General features: G+C 43.7%; 2 protein-coding genes across 7 annotated transcripts; one reads left to right on the top strand and one right to left on the bottom strand.

Annotated features, from left to right (window-relative positions):
- The first annotated feature begins 1,344 nt into the window (after positions 1-1,344).
- On the top strand, positions 1,345-10,286 carry mlpha (melanophilin a). Of its 3 annotated transcripts, XM_069721184.1 has the most exons (16): positions 1,345-1,699; positions 2,391-2,510; positions 3,470-3,688; positions 4,285-4,397; positions 4,486-4,530; positions 5,481-5,539; positions 5,705-5,794; positions 5,869-5,962; positions 6,030-6,223; positions 6,379-6,459; positions 6,529-6,762; positions 7,502-7,672; positions 7,804-7,965; positions 8,411-8,467; positions 8,955-9,006; positions 9,142-10,286. In XM_069721184.1, the coding sequence occupies exons 2-16, from the start codon at positions 2,401-2,403 to the stop codon at positions 9,180-9,182; spliced, it is 1,722 nt and encodes a 573-aa protein (XP_069577285.1). In that variant the 5' UTR covers positions 1,345-1,699; positions 2,391-2,400; the 3' UTR covers positions 9,183-10,286. The 3 variants fall into 3 exon arrangements, with proteins under 3 accessions (XP_069577285.1, XP_069577288.1, XP_069577286.1); XM_069721187.1 differs by lacking the exon at positions 7,502-7,672 and having other exon boundaries at positions 1,618-1,699; XM_069721185.1 differs by lacking the exon at positions 1,345-1,699 and having other exon boundaries at positions 2,372-2,510.
- Positions 10,287-14,283: 3,997 nt separating this feature from the next.
- lrrfip1b (leucine rich repeat (in FLII) interacting protein 1b) lies at positions 14,284-25,277 on the bottom strand. 4 transcript variants are annotated; one of them, XM_069721196.1, is made up of 19 exons: positions 24,539-25,276; positions 21,782-21,868; positions 21,053-21,070; positions 20,868-20,915; positions 19,996-20,040; positions 19,672-19,722; positions 19,183-19,260; positions 19,030-19,065; positions 18,298-18,423; positions 18,030-18,200; positions 17,782-17,874; positions 17,391-17,483; positions 17,107-17,199; positions 16,799-16,937; positions 16,528-16,577; positions 16,294-16,411; positions 16,057-16,136; positions 15,872-15,976; positions 14,284-15,608 (listed from the first exon to the last, which is right to left on the bottom strand). In XM_069721196.1, exons 1-19 carry the CDS (start codon positions 24,626-24,628, stop codon positions 15,498-15,500), a joined length of 1,632 nt encoding a protein of 543 aa, XP_069577297.1. In that variant the 5' UTR covers positions 24,629-25,276; the 3' UTR covers positions 14,284-15,497. The 4 variants fall into 4 exon arrangements, with proteins under 4 accessions (XP_069577297.1, XP_069577299.1, XP_069577298.1 ...); XM_069721198.1 differs by lacking the exons at positions 17,107-17,199; positions 17,391-17,483 and having other exon boundaries at positions 24,539-25,277; XM_069721197.1 differs by lacking the exons at positions 19,996-20,040; positions 20,868-20,915; positions 21,053-21,070 and having other exon boundaries at positions 24,539-25,275.
- Between the last annotated feature and the right edge of the window lie 389 nt (positions 25,278-25,666).

The following is a 25,666-nucleotide window of genomic DNA, read 5'->3' as shown; positions in this document are numbered from 1 at the left end:
GAGACAGAGACAGACAGAGAGAGACAGATAGAGAGACAGACAGACAGAGACAGACAGAGAGAGAGAGAGAGACAGATAGAGACAGACAGAGAGAGAGACAGATAGAGAGACAGACAGAGAGAGAGACAGACAGAGAGACAGACAGAGAGAGAGACAGATAGAGAGACAGACAGAGAGAGAAAGAGACAGAGAGTCCAACGGTCCAACGGGTTCAACGGTCCAATGGGTCCAACGGGTCCAACAGTCCAATGGGTCCAACAGTCCAACAGTCCAATGGGTCCAACGGGTCCAGCGGGTTCAATGGGTCCAACAGTCCAACGGGTCCAACAGTCCAATGGGTCCAACGGGTCCAGCGGGTTCAATGGGTCCAACGGTCCAACGGGTCCAACGGGTCCAACGGGTCCAACAGTCCAACGGGTCTAACGGGTCCAACGGGTTCAACGGGTCCAACAGTCCAACGGGTTCAACGGGTCCAACAGTCCAACGGGTCCAACTGTCCAACGGGTCCAATGGGTCCAACGGGTTCAAGGGGTCCAACGGGTCGCACCGCTGGCTCCGCCCCTCCAGATCCTTCCGCTGCCCAACCTGCCGCTTCCAGGTGGTTCTGGACCGGCCCGCCGTGTACAGGCTGCAGAGGAACCTGCTGGTGGGAAACATCATCGATGTCTTCCAGCAGCAGCAGAGCCGCCGCGGCGTCGAGAACCCGCCCCTCAACCACCAGGACCCGCCCCTCTGAACACAGTGACCAGCAGGGGGCAGAAATGGTCCTCTATACAGATACAACAGGAATAAACAAGTCAACACTGAGAACTGCAGGACAAACAAATAAACAAACACCTCCAGACAGGCTACGTTTTCCTGCAGTCGTGAACGTCACGCTGCTCATTTCTGCAGCCGATCATGTGGTACGTTAGCCAGCATGCCAACTACTTCCTGTTAGCACACTCTTTGTAGAAAATGTAAACAGAACGTGTGGTGCTTCGCTGTTAGCTAGTTTGTTAGCAACATTAGCTTACGATAAGCTAGTTAACTAACTAACTGGACAGTAAGTGTGACACGTGAACAGTAAAATGAACGGAGGACTTCTGCTTCCTGTTTGTCTGGTCATCCCTCCAGCTCCATGTGAACGGAGATCTTTGTGCTCATTTTAACTTCTGATGTCACCTCACATGTTCCAACAGGAACAATTTATTTTGTAAATCGAAGACATTTCCTCTGATTTCACTTCAGAATAAAACGTTTTTCAGAATAAAACGTTTTGTATTGTTATATTCTGTCTGTTCGTTTCGCAGGATGGAACGCTTTTATTGTGAAATAACTGATTTGATACAGATCATCTGTGTGTGTGTGTGTGTGTGTGTGTGTGTGTGTGTGTGTGTGTGTGTGAGTGAGTGAGTTTGTGTGTGTGTGTGTGTGTGTGTGTGTGTGTGTGTGTGTGTGTGTGTGTGTGTGAGTGAGTGAGTTTGTGTGTGTGTGTGTGTGTGTGTGTGTGTGTGTGTGTGTGTGTGTGTGAGTGAGTGTGTGTGTGTGTGTGAGTGAGTGTGTGAGTGAGTGAGTGAGTGAGTGTGTGTGAGTGAGTGTGTGTGTGTGTGTGTGAGTGAGTGTGTGTGTGTGTGTATCATGTGATGGTCTGATGTTGTCTGAGGTTGAAACTCTGTCGTGTCGTCAGTTCTTCTTCTTCCAGACTCGGAGAAACTCGGTGAGTTTGTTTTAAATACAGAAACTTTAACTTCTCGTTAAATCTATTTAATTTAATTCAAGTTCAATCTGTTTAGTTTAATTTAATTCAAGTTAAATCTGTTTAGTTTAATTTAATTCAAGTTAAATCTGTTTAATTAAATTAAATTATGGTTTCAGTTCAGTAAAAACTCGACTGTAGATTTAATTTCCTTCTTGAAAGAAGCTTATATCGCTCTGAGCAGCTGCCAGCAGTTATCATTGATTGATTATTGATCATGTGCATTTATTATTGATTATTGATCATGTGCAGTTATCATTGATTGATTATTGATCATGTGTGATGTTAAAGAGTAGAAGTTGAAGCGGTGTTTGTGAGTCTGCTGAGTCACCGTCAGGGTGTGGCGACCAACTGAAACCGACTTCAGGTTCATTTAAATTCAACTTCAGGTCTAATGAGGATTAAAAACACTGAAACTTTTCTTTATTTCTGGTACAAAAACAGACGTTTTATTTTTATTTGATTGTATCTGTCACATTAAAGATTATCGAAGTTTTTTATCTCCAAAATTCTTCCTTTTTTCCTCCTCAAAATGTTTTAATTTCTCTTCAGAAATATTTCAGTTGTTTTCCTCTAAATATTTTTTTCCCTTAAAATGTACAAAAATGTCAAGCTGTGATTTCATTTATTTTGTTATTCTTTCTGGATTCAGTTTCAGTGTCATGGAGAAAAAGCTCGATCTTTCTCGCCTGACGGACGAAGAGGCCAAACATGTCTGGGAGGTGATTCAACGAGACTTCAACCTCCGCAAGAAGGAGGAGGAACGCCTCGGGTACACACACACACCGACACACTCATTCATGTAACTGATGCTCCTTCTGCAGTTTTTCATCAGATCTTCAAATTGTTTCATAAGTCCAGCTTTAAATAAGTACGAACATGTTTCTGAGATTTTAAAATCCAACAGAAGTTCAGAAGTCTAATGAAAATCTAATAATATAAACTTCATAAACATGAAGCTAAACTTTATAAATATCAAACTAAAACATATAAATATCAAACTAAAACAAATATCAAACTAAAATATATAAATATCAAACTAAAACACAAATATCAAACTAAAACAAATATCAAACTAAAATATATAAATATCAAACTAAAACACAAATATCAAACTAAAACATATAAATATCAAACTAAAACACAAATATCAAACTAAAATATATAAATATCAAACTAAAACAAATATCAAACTGAAACATAAAAATATCAAACTGAAACATATAAATATCAAACTAAAACATATAAATATCAAACTAAAATATATAAATATCAAACAAAAATATATAAATATCAAACTAAAACAAATATCAAACTAAAACATATAAATATCAAACTAAAACACAAATATCAAACTAAAACATATAAATATCAAACTAAAACATAAATATCAAACTAAAATATAAATATCAGCGTGTTCGTGTGAATCAAGTCGTTCATGAGTTCTGCAGAATTCCAGCGTGAAAGACGTCGTTGTTGTTGCAGTCGATCACGACTCAGTCACATGGAGAGGAAACAAAGAGGCTCTGTTCACACTGAAGACTACAACTCCCATCAGCCCCGGGGGCACGGGCGCGCACACACACACACACACACACACACACACACACACACACACACACACACCCTCTGGTCCAGTTGTGGTCCTGGTCCAGTCCTGATCATGGTCCTGGTCCAGTTGTGGTCCTGGTCCAGTCCTGGTCCAGTAACGGTGCTGTGGTTGTGCTGCAGTGATCTGAAGACCCAGATTGAGAAGGAGGAGTCTAAGACGGAGCTCCTGGTCTGCGGGAGCGTCGGAGAGTCTCTCTGCATCCGCTGCCTGCAGCCCTTCAAGTTCCTGCTCAACAGCAAGCGCAGATGTTTGGACTGTCGCATGTTCACCTGCAAGTCCTGCAGCCGCTACAACAAGAAGGAGCACGGCTGGGTCTGCGACAACTGCCGCATGACCAGGTGAGGCGGCGGCGGGTGGGCGGGGCCGGGGGCGGGCCGGGGGCGGGGCCAGGGGCGGGGGCGGGGCGGCGTGAGGCGAGCTAGCCCGCGACGACTCGCACGCTAAATATAATGGATTTCCCGCTAAAGTGTTAGCATGTTTCTTGCATCACTTCACGACGTATGCTAACGTTTTAGCGCTAACCTCTCAACCAGGAAACATCCTGCTAGCATGCTAACATGTTAGCTTCATGCTTATGGTTAACGAATACAGCACAAGCTAACGTGTTAGCTTGAAGGTGGTTGTGACTGCAGTGTGTTTGATCCTTCTGTTGTATGTTTGTGTTGTGTATTTGTTGTGTATTTTCTAACCTTCTGTTGTGTATTTGTTGTGTATTTGTTGTGTATTTTCTTACCTTCTGTTGTGTATTTGTTGTGTATTTGTTGTGTATTTTCTTACCTTCTGTTGTGTATTTGTTGTGTATTTGTTGTGTATTTTCTAACCTTCTGTTGTGTATTTGTTGTGTATTTGTTGTGTATTTTCTTACCTTCTGTTGTGTATTTGTTGTGTATTTGTTGTGTATTTTCTAACCTTGTGTTGTGTGTTTGTGGCCCAGGGTGCTGAAGATCGGGAGTAACGGTTGGTACCACGACAACGTGAGAAACCGCTTCAAACGGTTCGGCAGCGCGAAGGTGATGAGATCTTTGTACAAGAGGCTGAACGGAGATCGTGAGTCACAACGTCACAATAAACACGTTTATCATCGTAAACAATTTAAACAATAGAAACAAAAGGCTTGATGTTGTTTGTGTTCCAGATGGCCGTGATGACGACACTCGGAGTATGCCGGACGTCCACAGTCGTGAGTCTCAGAACAAACACTTGAATATTACTTTTATGAATAACGTGTTCTGACGCTAACGTCTTCGCTTAGAACCTGCTGGAACAACAGCAATGCTAAACATTTAGCTTGTAGCTAACTGACTGTTTCGCTGCCTTTAAATGGAAGTCGTGATCTCGTGGTTACGACACGGGAAGTCGTGGTTACGCACGGGAAGCCGTGGTTACGACACGGGAAGCCGTGGTTACGACACGGGAAGCCGTGGTTACGACACGGGAAGCCGTGGTTACGACACGGGAAGTCGTGGTTACGACACGGGAAGTCGTGGTTACCGTGTTCAAGTGGTTTCATTGTAAGAACACTGTTGCTAGGCGACAGCAACATGGACGGTGTCTAGATGCCACAGACGCGAAGTTTATCGAGTGAACAGAGAAAAGATGAGGCCGTCGGGAAGATGAACGTTTTCCTGACACGTAGATTATTATTATTATTATTTAGTTACGAAGACAAACTCTATGTGACTAAAACTAAATATATATGCTGAACAGCCAACCAGACATGACGACCTCTGACCTTTCTGTAAACAATCATAGAAAATGTTCTGGTGTGGTGAATACCACCAGAGGGCGCCGTTTATACGGACTCTTCTCTGGACACGGGAAATACGACAACACTTGAACGCAGCATCAGCCTGGAGTCTACCACGACTCAGCACATTGTATGCTAAGCTGTTAGCATGAATGCTAAAGTAAATAAACCTTTGTCTCACCAGAGGTAGCATAGCATGATGCTAAAAATGTTAGCTCGGCACCAACATGTAAGTTACGTATTTCATCAATTGTCATTTAAACGTCACATTTATTTAAAGTAAAAACTTAAGACTGTAACTTTAACTTCTGACGTGGATTCATTACGTTGGACGAACTTTTTTTTATCGTGTATAGAATTAAATTAGCGGGTTTTTTTTGTAGACGTGTACAACGGTAACGAGGACGATAACGGAGAGGCCGAGGTTCAGCGCTACAAAGTGGTAAACACACACACACACACACACTCACACACACACACACACACACACACACACACACACACACACACACACACACACACACACACACACACACACACACACACACACACACACACACACACACACACACACACAGGCTGAATAACTGCAGTGATTTATCTTCAGATGAGGAAGAGTAAACGCCTGCTGTCCGTTCATCCGATGGATTTTGACACAGAGGAATACCTCCCTCATTCACGTCGACCATCTGTGCAGGTAAACGCCAGGAAACAGTCTTTAGCTGTGACGCGTTCACTGACTCCATGTAAATTACGGACTCCTGTTTGCAGCAGATGCAGGAGGATCGATTTTACAGGAACGACGTCGATCACGACCACCGAGCGAACCGCAGGAAGAGTCTGGAACGATACGCCATGAGACCCGGTGAGTACACGCAATACGTACCCGTACCCATCTACCGGTAAATATGTACCCGTCTGTATACGATCAGATGACTACGCAGAGAACCGGATGGTCCGGACTCGTTCGCTGTCTAAGATCAGCTCCTCGGTTGCTCGGCAACAGTACGTCGACACTTCCGACGAAGAGGAGTACCAGCGACACCGCCCCATGCAGCAGCAGCCCCCCCACCGCCGGAGAAACAGCAGGACTTCCTCCCAGGACAACCTGGGACAAGCCCCGCCCGTAAGAACCAACAGCCAATCATCAGTCGGATGGGGTGGAATCATGAAGGGGCGGTAACATGAGGGAGGCGGGAACAAGAAGGGGGCGGTAACCACAAGGGGCGGGAACATAAAGGAGGCGGGAACATTAGCGGTGTGTCTTATTCGTCCTCACAGATAAACGAACTGAACAAACGAATGTCGGCCATCGAGAGTCTGCTGAGCCGCCTGGAGGAGAAGATGACGCCCAGTGACGAGGTGCCACTCTTCAACAGGATGCGTGGTCTTTTATTTTGAAATCCTGGCATTAAAAGCCTCTTCCTGCAGGAGTCGGTGCCGGCGGCTCACAACGAGGAGGAGAAGCTGCGTAGGAAGCTGAGCGAGCTGGCGGGGAACCTGAGCGATAAGAACCTGTCGTCGGATGACGACGCCACCAGGAAGGCCTTCTCCCTGGGGAGGGGCGTGGCCAGCTCCCGGGGGGGCGTGGTCATCACTCTGGACTCTCTGAAGGACAAAGAACTGAGCTCGTCCAGCGACGAGATGCCGACCGAAGCCCAGAAGGTAGGAAGGACGCTTCCTGTGGACCAGAACTCCGCGCCGGAGGGAACCTGAGGCGCTCAGGACCGTCGGGTCCGACTCCACCAGGAACCTCCCGAAGGTTCTGAACGACCAGGTTCCCTCTGGGAGGAGTTCAGTCCCACAGCTCACCTGCACGGCTCGGCTCCGCCCCTCCAGGTGTTCACTGTTGATCAACATGATGTACTGCATGCCGCCTCCTCGCTCTCGGCTCCTCCCGCTCTAGTTAACACCTGTCAGGTAGAAGTGACGCACAGCAGCTGCCTGCCGGACCTCAGACCAGGGGAGCAACTCGTCCAATCAGAGCACAGCTCAGTCACATGACTCCGATTTAAAGCAGGACAGTGAAGTCCTGGTTGTTGTTGAACACAGCACCGTGCTGTAGTCTGGGTTCTACCCGAGTTCCACTGGAACGTGAACATTTGTGATGTCACCTGAAATGTGAAATAGAACCTTCCACAGGCACGACAGTATTCCTGAGCCCACGCACTGATTTCCATAACAGACATTTAGGTGTTCTGAGTGACGTTCAGGTGTGAAGGGGCAGAACGTCACTGTGCTGCGTTCAGGAACACTCCTGTCTAAACAGTTGGATCTCCATCACTGAGCTGGAGGAAAGTTAAGTCATCTGAGGCTCCGCCCCCCCGTGGTTTGGCGCTGGTAGCTGCTGCTGCAGGATGTTGTTTTGCAGCTGCTAACATGTGTCCTTCTACCTGGCTTGCAGAGATCGAGCGCCGCCGCCCTCTGTGACCTCACCACTGAGGTCCTGAGAACCATTAACGCCACAGAAAACGCAATGATCGCGTACGGCCTCTCAGAGCCGGCCGACAGAACCCACTTAGCCGGCACTGACGTAAAGCAGGCCGACGATGCGTTCAGGGAACTTGAGGAAAATGTAAGCTTCAAACATGGTTGTCCTGTCTCCGGTGTGACCCGATGTGACCCGGTGTGACCCGGGGAGACCCAGGGTGAGAGACCCGGTGTGACCCAGCGTGACCCGGTGTGTCTGTTCTCTCACCTGTGCAGGTGTACATCACGGCCGGCCGCTCCTACGAGCTGGAGACGAAGCTGCAGCGCCTCGAGCAGAGCGCCAAGAACCGCTTCGGAGGAACCACCGACTCAGAGCTGTCCGAGCTGGAGGACGTGGTGGCACTGACCGCCTCCCGGGTCCAGAGCGCCGAGAGCGAGGTGGGTCGGGTCAGCTGGACCGGGTGAGCTGGACCGGGTGACCTGGACCAGACACAGACACTGTTAGTGGGTTCTTATCAGCAGGATGGAGGATTAAACAACAATAACAACAACATGAGCCTTTATTGTGAAAATCTGGATCACAGGAAACCAGTTTATTATAAATTAATTTAAAAAGACATGGTTTGTGTGTTTGTTTTTCGTGTTTGTGTGTTTGAGTGTTTTTTGTGTTTTGTGTGTTTGGTGTGTTTTTTGTGTTTGTGTGTTTTTCGTGTTTTGTGTGTTTTTTGTGTTTGTGTGTTTGGTGTGTTTTTTGTGTTTGTGTGTTTGGTGTGTTTGTGTGTTTTTTGTGTTTGTGTGTTTGGTGTGTTTGTGTGTTTTTCGTGTTTGTGTGTTTTGTGTGTTTGTGTTTTTCATGTTTGTTTGTTTGTTTGTTTGTGTGCAGGTGTCCGACATCGAGGGGAAAATCGCAGCTCTGAGCGCCGGCGGCTCGAAGAAGAAGGTCAGTCGGAAAACAAAAACGTTGAACTTCGTTTCAATTTCATTCTGGTGACAAAACATGAAATAAAAATCAATAACAAAGTCTCGTAACTGTATTTACTTTGTTGTATGTGATCAATTTTAATTATTATAAAATCATCTAAAGGCGAGAAAAAAAACTGATGTTCAATGTTTTTATCATTAATTTTTTTTATTGTGTGGTTAAAAGAAAATAACCTCATAAATATTTATCTCAAATTACTAAAGTTTTTAATCCTTTTTCAAGAAAATAATCCGAATCTTTTATTTACTGACGTTTTATTTCATAATTAGAGAAGATTTAACTGACAATAAAATGATCTTATTATAAAATGTTTGGCTTGTTTTTAAAAATTTAAGTTTGACATTTCAATTTGACGACATCTCCGTTGTCATGATTTATATAATTTACTAGAAACGGACCTGAAACCGTAAATGAAATGAATGACAGTTTGTTTGTTTGTCTGCAGGTTTCTGGATCTCATCATCATCAGAGGAAAAAGTCCAACCAGGATTTCCTCAGTAAGAAAAGTCTGTTTTCATTTCATAACGTCGTCAACGTTGAGATGATTTATTTAAGAAGTTAAAGAAATATTAAGTCAATAACCTTAAAAATGGTCCTTTAAAGTCTGTTGTTGTTGTTGTTGTTGTTGACAGAAACTAACGGAGCTCAGTGGAAATCAAACAACATGTTCTGAACCTGAAGCGGACGATCAGCAGCGTGAACACATCATTTCCTTCCTGTTTCTTGTTTCTTTTAACAAAATCAAATGATAAATTCAAACATGAAATTAACTGTAAAAAACTTTTTTTTTATTTAAGTTGAGAATCAGTCTGAAAACAAAATAATAAAGAAAAATGTCACATGAATTCAACATTTTGTTTTTAACATTAAAATATTTTAAACTCTAAAATGTTGGAAACAAAAATTAAAACAAACTTCACTGAAACATGTAAGTTTCCAAAATAAAATAAATATTTCTTCTGCGGATGAAGAATCTGATCTAAAACAAATTTATAGCTTTTTTTTGTGATATTCAGTTATAATAAATATAATGAAAATGATAGACAGTAAATATGGAGGTAAATATTCATCAAACTATATTTAAAGCCATTACATATCAAAAATACATTTTACAAGATGAAAACGTGACTAAACATAAAATTAAAAATAAATATGTGGAAAAATAAATGAATCCGGATTTGTTCTGAAGTCAAATTATTTTCTTTTTTAAGATGAACACTCGACTCAGATGAGAACCTTCAAAATAAAAGCAAAACTAAAAGAAAAAGAGGAACTTACAGCCAATAGAAGCACTGGGCACTCCCAGGAGAACCCTGATTGGTTGAGAGGACTTAAAACCTGACTGACAGGTTTCAACACAGAAAATGTCTTTAAATAATACAAATATATTTCAGGAAAATTTAAATAAAACTGAAAATAATTTGACATCTATTATTATTAATCGAGATTATTCACAGTTTATTTATGACATTAAAAATATTAGCGGAAAATGATGGATAGATTGAAAAATATTAAATATGTTAAATTTTGTCCCTTCGGAGCTTCCGTAGCTGTTCATTGATCAGCTGTTGGTGAAACTGTATCGATCAGTTCCATCAATTCGATCAGTGACCTGCTGATCGGATCAATAAAGCTCTTGGAGGTGGAAACAAAAATGTGCTATTCGGACCGGTTGGAGTTCTGCCTGCTCTATTCGATGACGTCATAAGCTGATCAATGACAGCTGGCTGGATATTATTGATGATGTCACTCTCTTTGGCTTCTGATCAATAAAATATCAAACCAATGGTGTTGACGTTTCTGTGATTGACAGGTAACACACCTGTCCAAGTGACGCTCAGAGACATCACCAACCCGACACCACACACCAGACCGTTTATGTCACTTACTGGTTATTGATAGTTCCTTAGTGACGTCACACTTCACGTACAGCCGCCGTCACAACATGACGCTGGTGTCGACATAGTGAGAGCCACGCCCACCACACACACCTGGTGAACGGAGCCACGCGCTGATTACCGCGTTGAACGTCATACAGACTCTCCGACTCCTGAATAAGCATGATAGAAGCACACGAACGAACCCACCTGAACCGAACCACCGTGACACGCGCCGGCCGCAGCTCTTACCTGCTCAGGTGCGTCACAGCTCCTCCGTCTTCAACGTTCATCCCGCAGACTAGACAGAAATCCGCTTATTGATCCGCTCCATCACCGCACTGCCGCCATGTTGGTTCAAACATTCAGCGACCCGGAAACACACCCAAGCCCCGCCCCCTCACCTGTGCTAGCTCATCAAGTTTAAACAGGCTGACATCAGAATCTGAAATAAATGTACACACAAGTTTAAGGAAGCAGTTACATGTTTATCCTCTTCGATGCCGTGTGTTAAAGCAGTGGAAGACATCTACGTTGATCTTAGTCCCACACAAGTGGATCATCTGGTAGGAAACACTGCAGTATCTCTGCTACAACTCTAGATGATGTCACCCCTCTGAAGAAGAGAGTCATGAACCAGAGGAAGTTGTCTCCATGGTACAACTCAGAACTACGCTCTGCTAGGCAGCGACTGGAAAGATGGAAAGGAAATGGAGTTCCACTAATTTAGAAGAATTTCACCTGTCTGGAAGGATAGTCTAATATTATATAAGAAAGCTCTTGGTAAGGCCAGAACTTTATATTATTCATCATTAATAGAGGACAACAAGAACAACCCCAGGTTTCTTTTCAGCACTGTAGCAGGCTGACAAAGAGTCCCAGTTCTGTTGAGTCCTCTATTCCTTCAGCTCTCAGCAGTAATGACTTCATCAACTTCTTTACTAATAAAATTCTTACTATCAGGGAGAGAATCGGGCCGACCCTTCCTGACACCATCACTGATGTGATGTTAAGTACAGCAGCCCTGAAAGCAACTGTAGGACCAGATGTAAACTTGGAACATTTCTCTCCTGTTGATCTCTCTGAGTTAACTAGAATTATTTCTTCATCTGGATCCTCTAGCTGTCTGTTAGATCTCATCCCAACTAAACTTTTTAAGGAAGTCTTCCCTTTAATTAATACTTCCATATTAGATCAGATCAACCTATCTATTGTAACTGGCTATGTACCGCAGGCTTTTAAAGTGGCTGTAATTAAACCTTCACTTAAAAAGCCGACTCTTGATCAGCTGTTTTAGGAAACTACAGACCAATTTACAACCTGATGTTTATTTCTAAAATCCTTGAAAAAGTTGTTTCAAATCAACTTTGTGATATCATTTATAAAGGAATGATCTGTTTGAAGATGTTCAGTCTTTAGAGTTCATCATAGCACAGAAACAGCTCTGGTGAAAGTTACTAACGACCTTTTATCAGCCTCAGATAATGGACTCGTCTCTGTACTTGTTCTTCTGGACCTCAGTGCTGCTTTTGATACGATTGATCATACGATCTTATTACAGAGATTAGAAGACGTTACGAGGGTTAAAGGAACTGCATTAGACTGGTTCAAATCCTACTTATCAGATAGATTCCAGTTTGTCCATGTCAACAATGAGTCTTCCAGACAAACAAGAGTTAGTTATGGAGTTCCACAAGGCTCAGTGTTAGGCCCAATACTTTTTACTTTGTACATGCTTCCATTAGGAGATGTCATCAGGAAGCACTGCATCAACTTCCATTGTTATGCAGATGACACTCAGCTATATCTTTCTATAAAACCAGATGAAACTAATCAGTTAGTAAAACTTGAAGCCTGTCTAAAAGACATAAAGGCCTGGATGACCAAAAACTTCCTGCTTCTAAATTCAGACAAAACAGATGTTCTTGTACTTGGTCCTAAACACCTCAGAAACTCTTTCTCTGATCACTTAGTTACTCTAGATGACGTTGTCTTGGCCTCCAGCAAAACTGTGATGAACCTTGGAGTCATCTTTGATGAGGATTTGTCCTTTAGACACCATATAAAGCAAATCTCCAGAACTGCCTTCTTTCATCTGCGTAATATTAATAAAATCAGGAAAATCTTTCCTCAGCGTGACGCAGAAAAACTCATTCCTGCGTTTGTTACTTCTAGACTAGATTATTGTAATTCCTTGTTGTTAGGATGTCCAAATTACTCATTAAAAGCCTGCAGCTGATCCAAAATGCTGCAGCAAGAGTACTGATGGGATTTAACAAGAGAGATATTTCTCCAGTTTTATCTTCTCTTCACTGGCTTCCTGTGAAATCAAGAATAGAATTTAAAATTCTCTTGATGACTTACAAAGCTCTACATGACCAGGCTCCATCATATCTTAGAGATCTTATAGAACCATATAATCCGAGCAGAGCACTTCTCTCAGTACGCTGGTCTACTTGTGGTTCCTAGAGTTTCCAGAAGTAGAATGGGAGGCGGAGCTTCGGTTTTCAGGCTCCTCCCCTGTGGAACCAGCTCCCAGTTTGTGTTCGAGGGGCAGAAACCCTCTCTAGCTTTAAGATTAGACTCAAAACGTTCCTTCTTGATAAAGCCTATAGTTAGGGCTGGCTCAGGTAGACCTGAACCAACCCTTAGTTATGCTGTTATAGGCCGAGGCTGCTGGGGGACCTCGTTACATGCTGAGCTTCTTTTCTTTCCTCCTACTCTTTAACTGACTCATACCTCACCATCTTACCACAAAAATTTCCCCTCGGGGATTAATAAAGTATATACCTACCTACCTACCTACCTTCTTCTCTCCCATAGTTTCTTCTTATTATCTGTTGTCTCCATTCAGTTCCTTCGCTCGCGTAGTTTCTCTTCTTTCTTTTCCAGATGTCCCGTCATGGAGCTGCATGTCTCTGCTCTGCGCTTGTCGTCTCCACCAACAGTTCTTCTCTTCTATCTCTATGCTGTCCTTTTCTCTCTCTGCTCTCCTCTCACCCCAACAGGTCGAGGCAGATGCTCCGCCCACCCCTGGGCCCAGTTCTGTTAACAGATGCGCCGCCCACCTCTGATCCTGGTTCTGTTAACAGATGCTCCGCCCACCTCTGATCCTGGTTGTTAACAGATGCTCCGCCCACCTCTGATCCTGGTTCTGTTAACAGATGCTCCGCTCACCTCTGATCCTGGTTCTGTTAACAGATGCTCCGCCCACCTCTGATCCTGGTTCTGTTGGAGGTTTCTTCCTGTTAAAGGGAGTTTTTCTTCCCTCTGTTGGAGGTTTTTCTCCCTTAAAGAGGAGTTTTTTCCCTCCTAGCTTATGTGGGAATTGTTGAATTGATTAATTATTGAATTGTTGGTTTCTCTGTATAATATTGTAAAGTTCTGCTGTAAAGACTTTAATGTGTTAAGTACCATGAAATAACCTGTTGTGATTTGGCGCTATATCAATAAAGTTGAATTGAAATTGAATTGAATTAAAATATAAATATTACCTCATTTTAATGACGATAAAACAACTACAGTTCCCATCAACCTTTGAGGGAAACAGACTAAATCCAGGAAGTGGTTTTAAAACACTAAAACAGTTTTTTAAGTTTACTTCCCCTAAAAAGTCTCAAAATAAAAGCAGTTAACGGCAATAAAAACACATCTTCAAATCCTTCATTTCTCCAGGTTGCTGTTTAATTAAAACTATGACATTTAATTTAAATTTAATCAAAAATAATCTGAATTTGTAACATTCAAAATGTGAAAATCCTGTTTTCAGAAGCTGTTAGCGCAGGTTAGCTAGAAGCTAGCTAACTAGCTGATTAGTTAGTTGTTCTTAACCAGTCACTGGTTACCAGTACTAACCGGATTAGTCAACAAACACATTCATTCAAAACAAACAACAAATTGAGCTGTTGCATGAGTTTAATTTAGTGTTCAAACACCCGTCACACCGATCAATAACGTGATCAATAACACCCACCAATCAGTATTGATCAGATGTTATTGATCAGAGACTCGTACATTCAAGTCTTATTGCGATACATTAGATATTTTGAAGACGTTAAGAGTTTGAAGTATTTCTCTTGAATAACTCTTCATCGATCATTCAGTGATGATGATGATGATGATGAGTATTGATTACAGACGTTGACCAGCTGCTGGTTTTACATCCCGAGTGCCGTGAAACACCTGTGATCTCTTCCTCATATACACACCTGAGCTTGCGTGACCACGCCCCCTACCAATTCATACATGAATAGAACAGAGTGGGCGGAGCCAGGCACCTGTCACATCTGTTTGTTTTTTTGATGCTTTAAATGCTTCAGATTGAAACAAATACAGAAATATCAAAATAAAACTACAATCAGACTAAAAATAAGATAAACATGAGCTAACAACAACTTTGTGTATTTCCACGTGAAAAAACAACAACTGAAGAGAAACAAACAACAACAAATAAAAAAACGGGCGCTGACGATCTGGTCCGAACCGGTCTAATTAAACCAGTCTGATCCGGTTTGTGGAGTCTTTGGGGGAAACAGCGCCCCCTGGGGCTGGAAAAGAGGTGGTGCCACACGTTTCACAGATGGAAGCTGATGAGGCCGATGGAGTTTTTGTTTGAACACCAGAACCACGACTCGGATGGTTATTAATTCATGACATGAATATGTAAATAACATGATATTAACGTGCAATTAACATGATACTAACATGTAATTAACATAAACAGCATCGTGCGTCAGAGTCAAAAACTATCAATGACATCATCTGCTTAAATATAAAATAATAAATTTGTAATCTGGAGAAACTTTAGAAGTTTTTCTTTCAGCTGTTTGATTTATAGTTTAATAAGAGAATGAATGAAGGCGTGTTAAACACGTCCTGAAGTCTTTCAGTCTGAACTCGATCGTTTTTCATTTGCTCGATGGACCGAAGATCAACAAAGATTTCTCAGATGAGTTTGGAAGTGAATAAAAGCAGCGAAGGTTTCCCGCTGCGCTCGGCTGGCGGAGGTTCGCCGGTAAACCCGCCGCGATGACGTCATCCGGACACATCGCGACTCAGCTAACTCCACCTGCCTGTTGCTCACGCAGAAAAAAACAAGCGCTCCCACAGGGTCACTGCTGGGCCAGCAGGGCGCTGCGGTTGGCCTTCATCTTCTCCAGGCGCTTGGACAGGTGGCCGTTACTCACCTCCAGCTCCTCGATGCGGTCCAGAGCCGAGCGGAGCTGCAGAGGAGCGACAACACGTCCACCACGTTTCAGCGTTTCAAATCACAACAAACACAGGAAAACATTAAACACCAAAACTGCAGGAAACTAAATACTAAATCCTAAAACCAAAAATCAAGAGGCGACGTTTTTACAAACGAAGGCAAGACGCCGAAGTTCTGATGTGAAATTCACTCAAAAGCTTTTTATGAAGAAGTTTTGTGACAAAAACCAATAAAATATTTAACATGAAGTCGATGGGCAGCAGGGGGCGCTCTCACCTCTCTCTGCAGCCGCCTCTTCTCCACCTTCAGCTCGTCTTCGATCTTCTCCGCGTTCTCCGACGACGACTTGTAGCGACTCACCTGAGCGTCGAGGCGGACGATCTGAAAACGTTCACAAACCATTTCTGTTTCAAGACGTCGTCACGTTCTACCGGTTCTGTGAAAACACAACGCGTTCCTACGTTTTGTTCCAGAGCCGTGACTTCCTGTTCCGACTTCACTAATTTGAACTTCAGGTCACTGATTTGTCGGTTGGCGTCTCCTGAAGGAAAAACAAACAGCGATGAAACAAACTGAAGCATTCACAAATAAACAAACATTCAAAATGTTCAAGTAAATAAATACAAACACAAACATGAAGAAGATGTGAGTGCAGACAGACAAATAGGAGGAGGAGGAGGAAGAGGAGGATGACTCACTCTGCAGGTCCAGCAGGTGAGAGTCCGTGCCATTCTCCAGAGCGCCCCCGTCTGGATCGTGGACTCGGTCTATCCCGGTGTTCTGCCTCTGATCCAGCTGAGCCTTCATCATCCTCACCTGATGACACACTCATGACCATCATCATCATCACCACCACCACCACCACCACCACCATCATCAGACGGTCTGAAGGAGTATCAAAGGCCTTAAACTGTCTGCATGTTGTTTCTCACCTGATCCTGGAGACTCTCTCTCTCCTCAAACAGTTTCTTCAGTCGTAGCTCTGAAACACAACAAACAACTTTAATGATGTCGAAGGAGCCGGACGTCAGGGGCAACGATTCAAACTGAGGAACCCTGAAGGTCTGAGGAACCCTGAAGAACTCTGAGGAACCCTGAAGAACTCTAACTTATAACAACCTATTAAAGAATCTTTGTATTGTGATTCAGGCTTTTTATTTGGGACGTGGATTTAAAGGCTCCTTCCGTGTGGTCTGTTCTCACCGAGCGTGCTCGCTCTGCCACCGCGAGGTGCCTCATTGGCCGGTCGGGGAGCAGAATCTGCGCTGACATCATCACCGGCCCCATCGTGTCCCGTGTCCCCATTGGTGGAGACGTCAGGAGAGACAACAACTCCATGTTTCTGAAACAAATAACCGATCACTGAAGGGTTAAACAGTCGAGGCTCGGACAGATGTTTTCAGAACCGGGGAGAACCGCTGAGACACGGAACAAACTTTTAACAGTTTAGAGTCCGTCCCTGAGTGAGGATACAGGAAGTGTTCCTCCTCGGTCAGCTGACGTCTGAATACCTTCAGCAGGTCTCGCAGTCGCACAACGTCGTCTCTGAGTCCGTCACGTTCGATGCGAACGATGTCGGAAATTTCCTGCTGACGCTCTAACGCCTGACGAGGCAGCCGAAGGAGGAAGAGGGGAGGAGTTAGTGAAGGAAGTGAAACAGGAAACAGAACCATATTAGTACAGATAGAGTTTTCAGTGTTCTACTTTCAGCAGCAGAGTGACGCCTCCTCGCTCTCAAACATCATCAAAGATGTTTGGTGGAACAGAGGCGTCACTCTGCTGCATGGACTTGTACCCCGATCTTCTTCTCCTTCCACTGCAGCGCCTCCTGCAGGTCACACACCTCCCGACTGTAACTGCTGCTCTGCACACGCAGCGCAGACACTTCCTGCCCGCCACAGACCAGCAGAGTCCAGGAGAGACCCGGAGAGACCCGGAGAGTCCAGGAGAGACCAGGAGAGTCCAATCAAAAAGGAGAGCAAAGTGTGGAAGGAAGAAGAGCAGCGAGGTGTTTTAAAGGTTCTCTCAAATCTGAAGATCTAATTTAGTGTGACGTTAAAGATGATATTATTTTAATAAATCAGTCGACATCAAACGAACCACCTGACTAATAACTAACCAGCCAACAAACTAACCAACATGTGTGTACAGTGTGTATTATGTGTGTACAGTGTGTATTGGCTGACCTTGAGCAGCTCTTCAGTTTGTCTCAGAGTTTCTTTCATCTCTTTGAACTGGAACTGCAGAACACTGTGAGCCTGACGCTCCCGCTCCAACTCCTGACAACAACAACAGGAAACAGTCAGAACAACAACAGGAAACAGAACAACAACAACAGCACAAACCATCATAGACCACGTTGTTTAGGTTACAACCAATCAATAAATCAGTGTTTCCTGGTTGTCGAATGAAAACAGGGACTTGATCATGTGACCTTGTTGGCGTCGTCACGGTGACGTCGTGTCTCCCAGAGCAGCTCCTCCATGTCGCTAAGCTCCTCCCTCAGCGTCTCCACGTGGTACATGAGGGTCGACTTCTCGTTGTGCAGCTGAGCATTAGAAACCATCGCTTTACGGTACTTCTCCTCTGCCTCCGCCAGCGAGTCCTGACAGGAACATATCACAGATAAAGAGTCCTGACAGGAACATATCACGGATAAAGAATCCCTACAGGAACATATCATTATTAACGTAAAGGCATACCTTCATTTCTCTGATTGACGCCTCGGTCTCCACGGAGAATGATGTGTCGCAGCTCCCTCTGCGAGATGAAGCTCCGCCCAGAGAGGCGAGCGTGGCGGCCGACAGAGTCGACGCTGTCCTCGAACCCTGAGACGACAATGAATTCATACATAAATAACAATAAAATCAAACGATCCAGTTCACAAAAGGGATTTTTAAAATTTGACAAAATCCCAAACTAACAAAAACATTTGATATTTTACAGTTCTTTTTTTCAAAAATACAAAATCCGAAATTTAGGTTGAATAAAATATTCATGAATTAAATAAAGTAACTAGGTGAAAAATGACATTTGATTTTGAGCTTACAGATTTAGAAAAAAAAACTACTTCCAAAAATTTCACTGGAAAAAATGAATAAAATTCAAATAAATTAATTTAGTTTACATGTTAAAAACATACCAGAATCAAATTATACAACATCAACACTAAACATTGCAGGATACATTTTGATTACAAAAAGTTTCAAATTAATTAAAAAAAAATTACTTTAACATCACACAAACACTCACATTTACTATTTAACCTTTAATTTATGAAATCTAAGAAACTGGTTGACAAAATCAAAATTAAGTTGAAAATATATATAAATATATTTTGTTTATTAATAGAAAAATGATTAATAACATTTATTCTATGTAATAGGTTTTTTTTTTTTATGTGATATTTTTGGTTTAAAAGTAATGAAACGTACTTTATCGATGAAATCTCTGTCAGTTCTCTCCTCCACCTGAACACAGAAACACACGTTCATCTGACTGATTGATGCTGTGTTACCACAGCAACAGACTCTGGAAGGGGGGAGGGGGGCACGGTCTCACACACACACCCACAGGAGAGAGCTCACCACTGGGCTCGCACGAGCAGAACTCGCTCTGGAGGAGGTCCGAGAACCAGAACCAAGGAACCCACTGTAGTCTGAGGGCTTGGGGTGGGTGGGAAACAGAGTGGTTGCGTTATTGATCAGGTTCAGGAGGTCATCAATCAAAGAACTGCTCATTAAACTGGTGAAGATGTCATCAAAGGTTGTGATTGGTTAAAACTGTGAGCTGTGAATCAGCTGCAGTGGTTCCCAACCTCTGGTCTGTGGACCATCAACTGGCTCTATTATCAACGTGTTTGTTTATTGGTCGACAAACAGGAACAGGAAGTTATGTCAGAGAGCGCCGCTGCTTCAACCAGACTGCATTCAAAAAGCTGTCGTTTTTAGAGAAACAGGAGGCAGCATTGACCTCCAGTCTGGTGACCTTTGACCTGGTGACCTGTTTCACTTCCTGTTCACCTGCGGAGATTAGGCCGACTCCCGCCAGACGTTGGGTTCAGGTGTGAGACTCACCCGGAGGCTGCCGCGACTCCCCACAGACATCCTCTCCTCATCATCTGACATCTACAAACAAACAAATAAACAAACATCAACAACAGCTCACACCACTCAGGACCCAGTCCGGGACTGGTCCTGGTTCTGTGTCGTCCGTTCATGAGTCTGGAGACAGTTTTGTGACTGGCAGGAAGTTCTCTTTACGATGGCCCGCTGTTATTTACACGTGATCATTTATTGAGTTTCAGTTTGGGCCGTCCGGCGCCACCTGTGGTCACCAGTGTTACCATGACGATGCACATGTGAGGCAGAAAAAGAGGAGCGAAGAAGAGCGATACAGACCGAGGCGTGTCTCCGTGAGAGGCGGGAGTACCGCTCACTGTCCTCCTGAAAACCCACGAAGAAGAAAGAGGTTACCGAACTGAAAGGGCAGAAGAAGAAGAGACGCCTGACAGGCAGCGAGCAGGGACACGACTCACACCTGACAGGCAAGCTCAGGGGCTTCGTGCTCCGCCCTACACAACTGTGTACAAACAACAACCACGTAACATGGAGCGGGCGGACCTTCAAAAAAAAGGAAACCAAACAATAACATACATTTACAAAAAATAAAATTCCAACCAATCAAAATAAAATCAATAAAGATGAATGAAGGTGTTCAGAACTGGAGGAGAAGCACACGTGCAAACAGGAAGCAGTGATATCATCATCACCATCATCTTCATCAAACAGGATTAAACAGGCTGTTAATCCCAGTGTGAGACTGTCTGAGCGCATGCAGAACAAACACACAACAATCACAACAACAACAACAAGGAACTGCAGACACGTGAATACCTCAGAGGTTGTTTCGGAGTTTTAAAGGAGCGTTCGAGGAAATATTTGGATCTGGATCCGATTCTGGATCCAGATTACAATCTGGTTGGTTCTAGTTAGTTCCGGTTCTATAGTTGGTTCCGGTTGGTTGTAGTTAGTTCTGGTTCTATAGTTAGTTCCGGTTGGTTGTAGTTAGTTTTGGTTCTATAGTTAGTTCCAGTTGGTTCAGGTTGATTCTAGTTAGTTCCGATTCTATAGTTGGTTCTAGTTAGTTCCGATTCTATAGTTAGTTCCAGTTGGTTCCGGTTGGTTCCGATTCTATAGTTGGTTCCGGTGTCGGTCCTTTAAACCCACTCCAGGTGTTCAGGTGTCAGACAGCGAATCACTCAGAGTCCTACCATCCACTGCTCAATGTGACCCCACTTATTATCCAGACCATAATACTTCTGGAGGGGGGGGGGGGTGAGTCAACAAACAAAGGTTTGAGAGATATAAAGAAGGAAACGTGAAAACTTCTTCAATCGTGTTTGTTTTAATCTCCTGGGTGCGGAAGGTGGAGTGAGGGGGGAGGAGTCAGTTGTACCTTGTGGGTGTGGTAGAGCTGCGAGGAGGCGGAGCAACAAGAGGAGAGACGGAAGGTTAGAAACAAGAGGTCACAGGACTGAGGACAGGACTGTCAGAGGTCAGCAGGAGCAGGTCCTCATCACAGAGTCCTACAGAGACCACAGAGTCCTACAGAGACCAGAGACCACAGAGTCCTACAGAGACCACAGAGTCCTACAAAGACCACAGAGTCCTACAGAGACCAGAGACCACAGAGTCCTACAGAGACCACAGAGTCTTACAGAGACCACAGAGTCCTACAGAGACAACAGAGTCCTACAGAGACCAGAGACCACAGAGTCCTACAAAGACCAGAGAGTCCTACAGAGACCAGAGGACACAGAGTCCACCAGAGACCACAGAGTCCTACAGAGACCAGAGGACACAGAGTCCTACAGACACCACAGAGTCCTACAGAGACCAGAGTCCTACAGAGACCACAGAGTCCTACAGAGTTTCACAGAGACCAGGACCAGGTCCAAGAGGATCTGCTTCCTGTTATTAAGTTTTTTTGAGGAGACTCACCGGATCCTCCGACTGACTGAAGCCTGTCTCCTCACTCAGCCTGACCTTTGACCTCTGACCTCATCCCACCGTTTTCCTCTCTGTGATCAATACGCTGTGATCGTCTCAGTGATCTTCCTTTAAACCCATTTTATTTTGAAAAGACAATCCAGTTGGACTGGATTTCACAATAAAAGCCTCTGACCTCTTTCTGCTGTCGCTCCAGCTCCTTCATCCGGATCTCTCGGGCCTCGGCTCTCGCTGCTCGCTTCGCCGCCAGCCGTGCCTCCGCCTGCCGAAACAACGCACGTTATCCACTGATCAATAACATCAATAACACATCTAGGTTTTTTTTCCTAAAAATATTTTTTTTTTATCCATCTTATTTCCTATATCTCATAAATATTTGTAAATTTGTTCACATTGTGTGCACTTTTTTTTTCTTTTTCTATGCTGCTGTGGTGAGTAAATTTCCCCACTGTGGGAATAATAAAGTCAAGTCTAATCTAATCTGATCAATAACACATCAATAATCTGATCAATAACTTGATCAGATTGATTCCCTCATGTTTCAGCAGGACCGAGGGAATATAAACACTGCCTGTAATCAGTCTCCTTAAATCATTCTACAAATAAAAAAACATGGAAACTTTGGATTTATTATCAATTTTACATTAGTTTTGTTCATTGTGTTCATTATAGTGGTTTTAATTTGAGTAAAGTGACATTTTAAAAATAATAAAGATAAAACATGTTAAATTGGAAAAAAAATACTTCTTTTTTTTAAAAAAAAGGAGAAAAACAAGTTGAAAAAACATGCAGTCACAAATAAAAACAAAAATGTAGAAAATCTTTTAGAAAACAAATAATTCCCTGAAGGTGAAATAAAAATCTGAATTCAGTTTAAATAACAAACATGTAAATAAAGGTTTTCTCCATCAGGGGGCGTCGGTCTGCTTCTCTCTGGGAGGAATGTGGAGCTCCACCTGCCTTCATGCCAGCAGACACGCCCTCTATCACCATGGCAACGACACACCTCAAAACCAGAATACTGGAGAAGACACCTGGAATCACGAGAGACTTCCAGCTACTTCACAAACAGAACAACCAAAGAACAAATGGAGGAAGATGAAGGTGATGAAGATGATGGTGATGATGATGAAGGTGATGATGATGAAGGTGAGATCTGTGTCAGTTTGTCGTGTTGTGACAGCTGAGATGCAGATTAATGTTTGTGATGCTGAAGATTAAAGGATGGAGGTCACACACACACACACACACACACACACACACACACACACACACACACACACACACACACACACGTTTGGTGGCAGCTCTCCCAGTAGGTCAGTGGGAGGGACCAGAGGTCTGCGTCTCTTCCACCAGACTCCATTGAAAAATGAGACGATGTAACCAACTAAAATTCCTCTGAGTTTGTGACAAGACACAAATAAACAAACAAACAAACAAACAAACAGGATGACTGAAGTACATCAGGAGGACTGAACTCAGCACCAGTCCCTCAGACCGTCGGACTGGTTCAGCAGACTGAATGTGACCAAACCGGTCTGCAGGCTTCAAACAGGGCGGAGCTTATGATCCGCAAACACAGGGAGGGCCGGGAGAACCGCAACCTGGACCAGAACCTCTACCTGGACCAGAACCGCTACCTGGACCAGAACCTCTACCTGGACCAGAACCTCAACCTGGACCAGAACCTCTACCTGGGCCAGAACCTCAATCTGGACCAGAACCGCAACCTGGACCAGAACCGCTACCTGGACCAGAACCACACAAGACGCTTTTGTTGTGAAGGGTTGGAGAACAAATAAAAACGAGCATCGGGTGACGTCAGCTGTTCTACGGTGACGTTTAAATCTTTCATTTCAGCAAGAAAACGTTTACATGCAGAAAATCATTTCTAAAACTCAACTATGATAAATAAACATTTTGAAACAAGCGACATGAAGTAAAAACAGTTTTAACAAGGCTTTGAGTTGTAAGTGAGTCTCTTTCTTTTTAAAGCTATGCTAACTTATTTATTAATGTATTTATTCTATTAATGGTTTCATATAATGTACACGGCAGGAAATATGAAACGGGGCTTCAAAGTTGACAAAATACTTCAGAATGTTTTAAAAATAAAAAAGCTATTTTAAATGTAAATTTGAGATGTTTTTACATAGTTAAAGTTATTTCATTTCACATCAGGCTTCTTACTTTTGAATGTAGTTTATTTACTTATTTCTACATTGTTTAATCATAAAAAAAAAAAATTGAATATATTGTTTACTTAACACATATTTTGTTGAAATTATTTTATTTTATTTATTCCGTTTTTCTATTTAAAACTGAATAACTGTTGGATAAATGTTTATGTTTTAATGACCTTCTATCTATAATATTGTAATTATGGATTTATCTTTAAACTTTAAGGCCCCTCATCACATCAGCTCTGTCCGGCCTGTCTCTGACCACTTCACGGTCATTTAGTGACTTCTCACCTCCACCATCAATCAATCAGTAATCGAAGATCAATCAATCAGTAATCAAAGATCAATCAATCAGTAAACAAAGATCAATCAATCAGTAAACAAAGATCAATCAATCAGTAAACAAAGATCAATCAATCAGTAAACAAAGATCAATCAATCAGTAATCGAAGATCAATCAATCAGCAATCGAAGATCAATCAATCAGCAATCGCAGATCAATCAATCAGTAATCGAAGATCAATCAATCAGTAATCGAAGATCAATCAGTAATCAAAGATCAATCAGTAATCAAAGATCAATCAATCAGTAATCAAAGATCAATCAATCAGCAATCGAAGATCAATCAATCAGTAATCGAATATCAATCAATCAGTAATCAAAGATCAATCAATCAGTAATCAAAGATCAATCAATCAATAATCAAAGATCAATCATGAATCATCTGTATCGATGAGCAGCTTTACCTCACGTGCGATCTGGTTCAGGGCATCGTCCTCCGCGGTCAGCTTCTCCCGGTTCGGGATCCTCTTCCTGCCCGGTCCCTGGGTCCCCATTGTTCAGGAGGACGGAACCGGAGGCCGAATTATCCACAAAGGTCCCCGGTAGTCGGGGACATGCGGCTCTGAAGGTCCGGCCGCGAGAAACACCGAATAAACCGGCTCAAAACGGAAAACGGGGTTTTTTCTGATGCTATTCAGCAGCGTCAGCTTCTCTCGGTTCGGAGTCCCGCAGTCCTCATCACCGGCAGCCGAACTATGAAAAAGGTCTCCTTCAGTCCAGAACCGGCGGACCTGCGGTCCAAACCCACCAGGACCCGGAACAAACCCGCGACACGTTAAAAACGAAGGTTCTGCGGACGCTCTTCGGCGGTCAGAGGACGTCCGTTCATCCCGGTTTAGCTAGCTGGAGTTAGCCTGCTGCCGACCGGCATCACCGGACAACCGGAGCGGACACACGGTGGAAGGAGCCGCAGCGGCCGCCGCTGGCATCCCGCCGCGAGGGAGACACGGTCACTGCAGCGTCGCTGAAACCGCTTCGTTAATCCGCCATTTGCAGATAGCTTCCGAGGGAAAACCGGACCGGTTCCTCCGGGCCATGAAGTCAACAACGGTGAGGCCGTCAGGTGAGCCGCAGGTGGGCTGCTCCCGGACCGTGAACGCACCCCCACAGCGCAGACCGCAGTATGACGGAGGCAGCTTTTATTGTGGTGGGAGGACATCCGGTCCAACCGCTTTTATAGAGACGCACCGGAAGTTATGCTACACAATAAAAGCTTTTATCAACTTCAAATGTTTCAGTTTCAATGTTTTACAAACGGAGTACGTCACGTGTTTACATGTAAAACACCTGATCCAGGACCTGATCCAAGACCTGATCTAGGACCTGATCCAAGACCTGATCCAAGACCTGATCTAGGACCTGATCCAGGACCTGATCCAGGACCTGATCTAGGACCTGATCCAAGACCTGATCCAGGACCTGATCCAAGACCTGATCTAGGACCTGATCCAGGACCTGATCCAGGACCGGTTCCAAGACCGGTTCCAAGACCGGTTCCAGGGCCTGATCCAGGACTTTATCCAGGGCCTGAT

This window comes from Brachyistius frenatus, unplaced genomic scaffold (assembly GCF_029030835.1).
Source record: "Brachyistius frenatus isolate BFR_SWC_R1_liver_20210118 unplaced genomic scaffold, ASM2903083v1 Contig_259, whole genome shotgun sequence".
In the NCBI taxonomy this organism is placed as follows: domain Eukaryota; kingdom Metazoa; phylum Chordata; class Actinopteri; family Embiotocidae; genus Brachyistius; species Brachyistius frenatus.
This window is presented reverse-complemented; position numbering and strand designations above follow the sequence as displayed.

What these genes read in the sequence shown, in the direction of transcription:
- lrrfip1b (XM_069721196.1), bottom strand. Translation starts at nt 24,628, where the DNA reads ATGGGGACCCAGGGACCGGGCAGGAAGAGGATCCCGAACCGGGAGAAG. An exon ending in TGGCAGAGCGAGCACGCTCG is followed by an intron (nt 16,578 to 16,798) that starts GTGAGAACAGAC and finishes GTTGTGTTTCAG; the next exon opens with AGCTACGACTGAAGAAACTG. An exon ending in TCACCTGCTGGACCTGCAGA is followed by an intron (nt 16,137 to 16,293) that starts GTGAGTCATCCT and finishes TTTTTCCTTCAG; the next exon opens with GAGACGCCAACCGACAAATC.
- mlpha (XM_069721184.1), top strand. Translation starts at nt 2,401, where the DNA reads ATGGAGAAAAAGCTCGATCTTTCTCGCCTGACGGACGAAGAGGCCAAA. An exon ending in ACGATACGCCATGAGACCCG is followed by an intron (nt 5,963 to 6,029) that starts GTGAGTACACGC and finishes GTATACGATCAG; the next exon opens with ATGACTACGCAGAGAACCGG. An exon ending in TCCAGAGCGCCGAGAGCGAG is followed by an intron (nt 7,966 to 8,410) that starts GTGGGTCGGGTC and finishes GTTTGTGTGCAG; the next exon opens with GTGTCCGACATCGAGGGGAA.